Raw genomic sequence first — 10499 nt, forward strand, 5'->3', positions numbered from 1 at the left:
TTGAGTTTATTTTTGTATAGGTGTAAGGAAGGGGCCCAGTTTCAATTTTCTGCATAAGGCTAGCCAGTCCTCCCACCACCATTTATTAAATAAGGAATTATTTCCCCATTGCTTTTGTCAGGTTTGTCAAAGATCAGACGGTTGTAGGTGTGCAGTCTCATTTCTGAGTCCTCTATTTGTTCCATTGGTCTACATGCCTGCTTTTTTTTTTTTTTTTTTTTACCAATACCATGATGTTTGGGTTACTAGAGCCTTGTAGTACAGATTATGGAGGAATCTCTCCTTTTCAATTGTTTGGAATAGTTGCAGTAGAAATGGTACCAGCTCCTCTTTGTACCTCTGGTAGAATTCAGTTGTAAATCTGTCTGGTCCTGGGCTTTTTGTGGTTGTTGTTGTTGGTAGGCTATTTATACTGCCTTAATTTCAGAACTTATTATTGGTCTACCAGGGATTCGATTTCTTCCTGGTTTAGTCTCAGGAGGGTGTTATGTGTCCAGGTGATGCCTCCAGCTTTGTTCTGTTTGCTTAGCATTGTCTTGGCTATTCTGGCACTTTTTGTTGTTGTTGTTCCACATGAATTTTAAAATAGTTTCTTCTAATTCTGTGAAGAATTTCCATGGGATCGTAATGGTAACAGCACTGAATAAATAAGTTGGGCAGTACGACCATTTTCGTAACATTGATTCTTCCTACCCATGAGCATAGAATGTTTTTCCATTTGTTTGTGTTCTCTCTGATTTCCTTGAGCAGTGGTTTCTAGTTCTCCTTGAAGAGTTCCTTGATTTCCTTTATTACCTGTGTTCTTAGGTATTTTGTTATCTTTGTAGCAATTGTGAATGGGACTTCATTCATGATTTGGCTCTCTGTTTGCCTGTTGTTGGTATATAGGAATGCTTGTGACTTTCGCGCATTGATTTTGTATCCTGAGACTTTGCTGAAGTTGCTTATCAGAATAAGAAGCTTTTGGGCTGAGACAATGGGGTTTCTAGTCTTGTCTGCCTGTCTTATTTTAGAAAGATAGTCTTCAAGCTCTGAGATTCTTTCCTCCAATTAGTCTATTCTGCTACTAATACTTGTTATTGCATTGTGAAGTTCTCATTTTGTGCTTTTCAGCTCCATCAGGTCAGTTATGTTCCTCTCTAAACTGGCTATTCTGGTTATCACCTCCTGTATTGTTTTATTGGATTCTTAGTTTCTTTGCATTGGGTTACTGCATGCTTCTTTAGCTCAACAAAGTTTGTTATTACTCATCTTCTGAAGCCTGCTTCTGTCAAGTCAACCATCTCAGCCTCAGTCTAGTTCTGTGTCTTTGCTGGAGAGGTATTGCAGGCATTGGGAGGAGAAGAGGCACTTTGTTTTTTTGAATTTTCAGTATTTTTGAGTTAATTCTTTCTCGTCTTTGTGGGCTTATTTACTTTCAATGTTTGAGGCTGCTGATCTTTCAATCGGATTTTTGTGGGGTCTTTTTTGTTGATGTTGCTGTTTTCTGTTTGTTTCACCTTTAACAACAAGGCCACTTGTCTGTAAGGCTGCTGCAGTTTGCCGGGGGTCTGTTCCAGACCCTAGTTGCCTCAGTTTTTCCAAAACTGGGAGGTATCACCACTGAGGACTACGAGATAGCAAAGACGGCAGCCTGCTCCTTCCTCTGGAAGGTCCATCCCAGGGAGGCACTGACCTGTTGTTGGCCTAAGTGCTTTTGTAGGGAGTCTCTGGAGACCCCTGTTGGGAGGTGTCACCCAGTCAGAAGGAAGAGGCTCAGGGACCCACTTAAAGAAGCAGTCTGACTGTTTTTGCTAATTCAGCTGTGTTGTGTTGGGGGAACCCTCCCTTGTCTGGACCACCTGGACTCTCTAGAGCCAGCAGGGTGGGAAGGCTGAGTTGAATGAACTACAGAGATGATGGCCAGCCCTCCACCTGGGGGCTCCATCCCAGGGAGAGATCAGTTATGTTCATATAACTCTGGCTGGAGTTGCTGAAACTCCCACAGGGAGGCCCTGCCCAGTGAGGAGGGATGGATCAAGGTCCCACTCAAAGAAGCAGTCTGGCCACAATCTGGCAACAGCTCTGCTATGTTGTGGGAGACCCCTCCTTGACCAGACCACATGGACTCTCCAGAGCTGGCAGGCTGGAACAGCAGAGCTAACCAAACTGCAGAGATGGTGGCTGCCCCTCCCTAACTCCCAGGAACTCCATCCCATCTCAGGCAGTCTCCAGCCTGTTTCCGCTGACTGGCTGGAATTCTAAGCCAGTGGGCCTTAACTTGTGAGGTGCCGCAAAATGGCACTACTTGGCTCCCTAGATTCAGCTGCCTTCCTAAGGGAGGCATTTATTTGATCAGAAAACACCTTCAACACAGACGAAACAAAATATTTTATATTAGACCAACCTACCATTAGCTCAACATAAACACAGAAATGTACAGATTCTGTATAAGGGGGTGTGCGGTGGGGCTTGTGCTAGTTTCCTTAGTCCTTGAAAAGAATCCCCATAATTTCATATTATTTTATTTCAATCCAGGTAATTAAAGTCAAAATGATATAATAAATGTCATTACTCTGTTAAAATTCTAGCTTAAATGGACCTCTGGCCTATTCTAGCTTCCTCTAATAAGTGTTTATCACAATGGAAGAAAGACTCCTTGAAAGGGCTGCATTTCTTTCATTTTACAGTAAATTTACCCTAGGAAAAAGCTTATACTGACTTATATCTCAGGCCTCATTAAATGTTTAATTGAAGAGAATTATTTCTTGTTTCTTGTTCCTCCACTACAGAATTTTTGTAATAAGCAATAGAAAATGTGAGCCTATTTCTTAGACATCCATTATACAACAGGGTTATTATACTTGTAAAGAATAGCACCTAGATGGAAGTTGCATTCTAAGAACACTAGTACAAAGACACTTTGAAGCCTTCCAACATATGTGAACCATGAACATATTTTGGGAAATTGCTCTCTAATTAATTCTAATTTCAAGAACTAGAAAGAGAAATAAAATGATAAGTGACTGTGAATAATTATGTTTCTAAAAAGGTACAAAATTATATTTTAATATTATTTAAAATAAATATAAATACGTGTTTAGTATAGTGAAAAAAATGTTTATCTGTATTTCTAAGAACCACACACATTAGAAGTCAGTCTTCTTCTAAGAAAATCTTCTTCAGTTTGAAAATAAATAAATCCATTTCATCTTTCATCAAGTAACTCTCTCTTTACTTGATGATTATAAATATTTTTTAATTTGGAGATAACACTATTGTATTTGTCATGAAAAGTCAGATGTTAAAAAGCAATTAAAATATAGAGCCATTTTATTGCAAAATGTCACAAGGATTTTCCTTCTGTTCTGGGTCCCTCTCTTGGTCCTTTCTAGGCTTTTGGTAGTCATGGCTCAAGGAAACAGCACTGAAGTGAGTGAATTCCATCTTCTGGGATTTGGTGTCCAACAGGAATTTCGGCATGTCCTTTTCATTGTACTTTTTCTAATCTATGTGACCTACCTGGTAGGAAATGTTGGAATTATCTTACTCATCAAGACTGACTCCAGACTTCAAACACCCATGTACATTTTTTCTACAAAATTTGGCTTTTGTTGATATCTTTTACACTTCTGCTATCACTCCCAAGATGCTCCAAAGCTTCACAGAAGAAAATAATTTGATATCATTTTGGGACTGTGTGATACAATTCTTAGTTTATGCAACATTTGCAACCAGTGACTGTTATCTCCTGGCTATTATGGCAATGGATCGTTATGTTGCCATCTGTAAGCCCCTTCAGTATCCCATGATCATGTCCCAAACAGTCTACATCCAATTGGTAGCTGGTTCATATATTATGGGCTCAATAAATGCCTCTGTACATACAAGTTTCACATTTTCACTGTCCTCCTGCAAGTCCAAGAGCATCAATCACTTTTTCTGTGATGGTCCCCCAATTCTTGCCCTTTCATGGTCCAACATTGACATCAACATCATTCTAGACATTGTCTTTGTGGGATTTAACTTGATGTTCAATGGATTGGCCATCATATTTTCCCACATCTACATTATGGTCACCATCCTGAAAATGTCTTCTAATGCAGGGAGGAAAAAAATTCTTCTCCACATGTGCCTCACACCTGACAGTAGTAACCATTTTCTATGGGACGCTCTCTTACATGTACTTACAGCCTCAGTCTAATAATTCTCAAGAAAATATGAAAGTAGCCTCTATATTTTCTGGCACTGTTATTCCCATGTTGAATCCTTTAATCTATAGCTTGAGAAATAAGGAAGTAAAAGAAGCTTTAAAAGTGATAGGAAAAAAGTTTTGTTAAATTAGACACAGTTGTTAAAACTCGACACAACAAAGCAACTAGCACAGATAATCTGCCAAAATTTAATGTTTCTAAAATAGGGAGCATGTAGAAAAATCTCAAATTAACCATCTAACATCACACCTAGAGCAATTAGAAAAATGAAACCCAACCAATCTCAAAGCTAGCAGAAGAAAAAAAATAACTAAAATCAGAACAGAACTGAACGAAATTGAGACCCAAAAATCCACACAAAGAATCAATGAAACCAAAACTTGTTTTTTTTTTTTTAAAATAATCAATAAAATTGGTAGGCTTCTACCTAGATTCACAAAGAAAAAAAAAGGAAAGATCCAAGTAATCACAACCAGAAAAGACAAAGGTGACATTATAACCAATCCCACAGAAATACAAAAGATCCTCAGAGACTATTATGAACACTTCTATGCAAATAAACTAGAACATCTAGAGGAAATAGATAAATTCCCGGAACACACAACCTCCCAAGATTTAATCAGGAAGAAATTGAAACCCTGAACGAACCAATATCAAGTTCTGAAGTGAAAGCCAAGTGCCATCCAAAAAGGGGCCCAGACAAGCCAAATTTGCAGTCAAATTCTGCTAGATGTAAAAAGAAGAGCTGATACCAATGCTATTGAAACTATTTCAAAACACTGAAGAGGAGGAACTCCTTTGTAACTCATTCTGTGAAGCCACAATTACCCTGATACCAAAATTTAGCAAAGACAAAACACAATAAAATAAAATAAAACTACAGGCAAATATCCCTGACGAATGTAGATGCAAAGCCAACAATGAAATACTAGCAAATCGAATTGAAGAGCACATCAAAAGTTAATTCACCATGATCAAATAGGCATCATTCTTAGGATGCGAGTTTGGCTCAAAATATACAAATTATTAAATGTGATTCACCACATCAATAGGATTTAAAACAAAAACCATATGATCATTTCAATAGATGCAGAAAAATCCTTCAATAAAATCCTACATCCCTTTATAATAAAAACCCTCAACAAACTAGGCATCAAAGCAACATATCTCAAAATAAGTGTCATCTGTGACAAAGTCGCAGCCAACATTATAATGAATGAGCAAAAACTGGAAGCATTCCCCCTTGAGAACTAGAACAAGACAGGGATGTTCACTCTCACCATTCCTATTAAACATAGTACTGGAAGTCTTAAGTAGAGTAACCAGGCAAGAGAAAGAAACAAAAGGCATCTAAATAGAAAAAGAATCAAACTATCTCTCTTTCTGGACAATATGATTCTATATCTAGAAAACTCCAGACTCTCCCAAAGGGCTCCTGAAACTGATAAATGACTTTAGTAAAGTTTTAAGTTACAAAATCAATATACAAAAATTAGTAGCATTTTCATATACCAATAAAGTTCAAGCTGAAAGCCAAATTTAAGAATGCAATCCCATTTACAATAGCCACCAAAAAAATAATAAAATACTTAAGAATACATCTAACCAGGGATATGAAATATCTCTACAAAGAGATTTACAAAATATTACCCAAAGAAATCAGAATGACACAAACAAATGGAAAAGTAGTTCATGCTCATGGATAAGAATAATCAATATCATTAAAATGGCCATACTATCCCAAGCAATCTACAAATTCATTGCTATTTCTATCAAACTAGTGATGCCATTTTTTTACAGAATTAGAAAAACTATTCTAAAAGTTATATGAAACCACAACAGAGCCCAAATAGCCAAAGCAATCCTTAGCAAAAAAACAAAACTAGAGACATCACATTACCCACTTCAAAACCTACTATAAGGCTACAGTAACCAAAACAGTGTGGTACTAGTACAAAAACAGAAACATAGACCCATGGAACAGAATAGAGAACCTAGAAACAAAGTCACACACATACAGCCATCTGATCTTTGATGAAGTCAACAGAAGTAAGCAATGGAGAAAGGACTTCCTATTTAATAAATTGTGCTAGGATAACTGGCTAGCTGGCCATATGCCAAAAAATGAAACCAGACCCTACCTTTCACCAGACACAAAAACTAATTCAAGATAGGTTAAAGATTTAAATCTAAGGCCTCAAACTATAGAAATCCTAGAAGAAAACCAGGGAAATGCCATTCTGGACATCAGCCTTGGGAAATAATTTATGACTAAGTCTTCAAAAGCAATTGCAACATCAACAACATTTGACAAGTAGGACCTAATTAAATTAAAGAGCTTCTGCACAGTTTATATATGTGTGTGTATATATATATATATACATATATATGTGTATATATATATTATACATCAACAGAGTAAGCAGACAACCTTCAAAATAGAAGAAAATATTCACAAACTCTGCATCTAACCAAAGTCTAATATCCAGAATTTACAAGGAACTTAAACAACTCAATAAGTATAAAAACAAATAATCCTATTAAAAAGTGGACAAAGGACATGAACAAACACTTCTCAAAAGATACACAGTCAACCAACAAACATATGAAAACAACGCTTAACATCATTAATCACCAGAAAAATGCAAATCAAAACCACAATGAGACAGCCATCACACACCAGTCAGAATGGCTACTATTTAAAAAGTCAAGAATAAAACCAATAGATGCTAGTGAGGCTGCAAAGAAAAGACAATACTTACACCCTGTTGGGAAACTAAATTAGTTCAGTCACTGCGGAAAGTAGTATGTAGATTTCTGAAAGTACTTAAAACTATCATTTGACCAAGTAATCCCATTACTGGATATATATTGAAAAGAAAATAATTTTTTCTACCAAAAAGACACATGTGCTGGCATGTTCATCACAGCACTATTCACAATAGCAACAATACAATCAATCTAAGTGCCCATCAGTGGTGGATGGGGTAAAGAAAATGTGGTACATATACACCATGAAATACCACAACACCATAAAAATGAACAAATTCATATCCTTTGCAGTCACATGAATATAGCTAGAGATCATTATCCTAAGTGAATTAATGCAGGAACAGGAGAGCAAATATTGAATGTGCTTACTTATAACTGGGAGCTAAACATTGAGTACACAAGGACACAAAAATGGGAGCAACAAACACTAGGGACTCTAGGGTGCAAGGCAGCAAGTGGGGCAAGGGTTTAAAAACTAACTGTTGGATACTATACTCACTACCTGGGTGACAGGATTGTTCATATCCCAAACTTCAGCATCATGCAATATACAAACTTCTGCATGAACTTCTGAATCTAAAATAAAAGTTGAAATTATAAAAAACAAAGAACATGCCTACATCATAAACCAATGCACTTATTTCCATAGATAAGCTGTTAAATTTTGGAAAATATAACAGAAATATTTCCTGGAGCTGAAAAATGCTTCACAGGAAATATTGACAACACAGTTTTAAAGTATCTGACTTCACCATTAGAGCAAAAAGAAATTAAAGGAAAATCCTCTGTCTGTAAAGATAGTTTAGGGAGATGCCTAATTAAACAGGAAATGCTGTAACATCTTTCTATATGATGGTTAATTTTTTTCTTTATTAGCTCTGAAAGATGGTGTGATCCATGCTGCCATGAGGAAAGATGAACATTCCTACCAACCCAGAACATAAAGGTAAGCAGTCCAACTTGCTCAGCATTGGATCCCCAACATTCAGCATATTTAGCACTCTGTAGTTGATCAATAAACATTTGTTGGCTGGACATGGTGGCTCACACCTGTAATGCCAGCACTTTGGGAGGTTGAGGTGGGTGAATCACCTGAGGTCATGAGTTTGAGACCAGCCTAGCCCATATGGCTAAAACCTGTCTCTACGAAAAATACAAAAAATTAGCCAGGTATGGTGGTGTGTGCCTGTAGTCCCAGCTACTCAGGAGTCTGAGGCGGGAGAATCACTTGAGGGAGGCAGAGGTTGCAGTGAGCCAAGATTGTCACTGCACTCCAGCCCGGACCACAGAGCGAGATTCTGTCTCAAAGAATAAATAAGTAAGCAAACAAATGAACAAACATATGTTGAAGGAATAAATGGACAAAAGAAAGCAGAAAGGAAAGACCAGAAATCTAGACAGAGTGCCCTCAGTGGAGTTGAGAGGAGTCAGCTGCAGTTCAATGCAGCTGTTTCTGGGTTGAAAAGTGAAGCAGCAGCAAGAGCTTTGCCAAGCTTACTGGGTGAAGCAACTACTTGTAACAACATTGAAGAATGTTGTTGTAAATAAACACACAGAAAGTACATGTCTGTCATTTTATATGCAGAAGGGTAGAATAAAAGAGCAACAGGCTACAGGTGACTAGGTCAATTTCTTCAGTTCCTCAGTGTCTTAGCATTATCAGTTTTCAATACACAGTTTACGGAATAAAACATGTGAAACCAGCTTGGTAGCTTGAGCAAGATATCAGGGATCTCTAAGAATTGCTGGGTTTTTATTAATAATGTTTTCTTTTTATTTGTATGTATGTGTCACAGAAGACACAAGGGCAGAATATCTAATGGTATACAGGAGTTATAGACACCAAGGAGAATGGGGGCAGAGCTATCACTTAACCCAGAGTAGTAGTGGGTAATTTTGGCAGTGGATGCATGTGTGGTGTCTCCATCATTCCCCACCAAGAAAACCATGTATTTTATGAATTAATCCTTAACATCTGGCATGATTATTTGCATAAATAACTTACTAGCACACTTAAGAAAGAAGTCACACTGCTTTCAAGGATATTGGAGCTGTAATATCCTACTGCCAATATCCTACTGCCAAAGATATTGATGCTCGATCTTCTAAGAGGCACAAGATAATGGTCATCTACCACTACAGTAAAAGGGAAAGTGATTTTGGAGAATAGTAAACATAATAGTAAATCAGAATTATGCCAGGTGGTGTGGAATGGAGTTGAATAGTGCAATTCTCTAAGACTTTAATTAGGTAGCGGTCCTCATCATATCCTCATTTAATTCACCAGTCCAGGACCTACAAAATCCAAACAGATACTGGTAGAAAATTGACTACCACAATCTCAGCTAAGTGGAAGCACCAATCTCAGTCACTGTACCAGATGTGCAATTGTTACTGGAAAAAACAGCCTCTAGTACTATGCCCTGGCACTAAATTGGAAATACATTCTTTTCCACATGTATCAGGAAGCAAGTTCAGAAGCAAGATACATTCTCTTAGCATAGATATCACGAAACATTCCCAATCATTCCCAGGGCTATCTGAACTCTCCTAAGCCACAGTGTAGCCTATTAGACCTTGACCATTAAAAAACCTAGAGAATATCACTCCACTCCACTTTAGTGATGACATGATTGGACCTGAGAAAGTGGAAGTAGCAAGTTCCCTGTGCTAGTTTGTTACAGAAGCAATGGGAACAGAAAACTAGTGCAAACTTCATGAAAAATAATTGTACTATTGGTACTGCTTCTCTTCCAGTTAAAGGATTCCACCCCCTTCCCTGACGCTATATGTGATACAAAGTTCATCCCCAAATCTCTCTGCTGCTTGCAGAGTGGCCTGCTTCCCAGTCCCTGTCAGGGTCTAATTCAAGAGTAACATAACATCTCTCCAGGAGAGTTCAAATTATTTGGTGAAATTCTGGGAAGCCTCTATATATTGATCAGGATCATCTGAAAACTTGCTGAGATCCCCCCTAATTTGCTTTAACTCTTAAAAGGAGAAGGGGACTTGGACCTGACTGAGGCAAAGTTCACCAGGCATCTGTTGGAGGAGCAAAAGTGAGACTGGTATTTGTCTATGGTGGGGATTTCTAAGCGGGGGCAAGTGTAAGGCCGACGCTGGATAGGGAGGTCAGAGTGAACCTGGAGGAGCAGGGCTGGAAGGAGCTGGCTCCTCTGCTAGGGGTGCCTCTGGAATTTGTATTTTTAGTTTCCTTGGCTTGCCCCTTGCAGCCTTTCCTGAGATGGCTAACATGAGGGCTGGATTAATCCTACACTGTCAGCAAAGGTCTGAGTTGTTCTGCAAGTTATAGAAAGCCTGCAAATATGGGGTCTCAGACCATCTGTCTGCACATCTACAGAAAAGGTAACACTGTGGGATGGTATTGAAATAAATTGTTCCTTCCTAAGGCAGACCCAGTCCTTCATAATTTCACCAAACCTCTGTGCAGAGGGCTATGAGGCATTTTTCTTCCAGATTCTGATGGTCAAAGCAGTCCCAGTGGTTCAGGATACACTCCAAAGGAATATAAGC

General features: G+C 38.2%; 1 protein-coding gene across 1 annotated transcript; it reads left to right on the forward strand.

Annotated features, from left to right (window-relative positions):
* The first annotated feature begins 3387 nt into the window (after positions 1-3387).
* On the forward strand, positions 3388-4319 carry LOC105527264 (putative olfactory receptor 5AK3). The gene is given in 3 exon segments (XM_011963570.1): positions 3388-3567; positions 3569-4090; positions 4092-4319. Coding segments are annotated over 3 exon segments (930 nt in total).
* Positions 4320-10499: the final 6180 nt, after the last annotated feature.

The sequence above is a fragment of the Colobus angolensis genome, unplaced genomic scaffold (assembly GCF_000951035.1).
Source record: "Colobus angolensis palliatus isolate OR3802 unplaced genomic scaffold, Cang.pa_1.0 Scaffold61, whole genome shotgun sequence".
In the NCBI taxonomy this organism is placed as follows: domain Eukaryota; kingdom Metazoa; phylum Chordata; class Mammalia; order Primates; family Cercopithecidae; genus Colobus; species Colobus angolensis.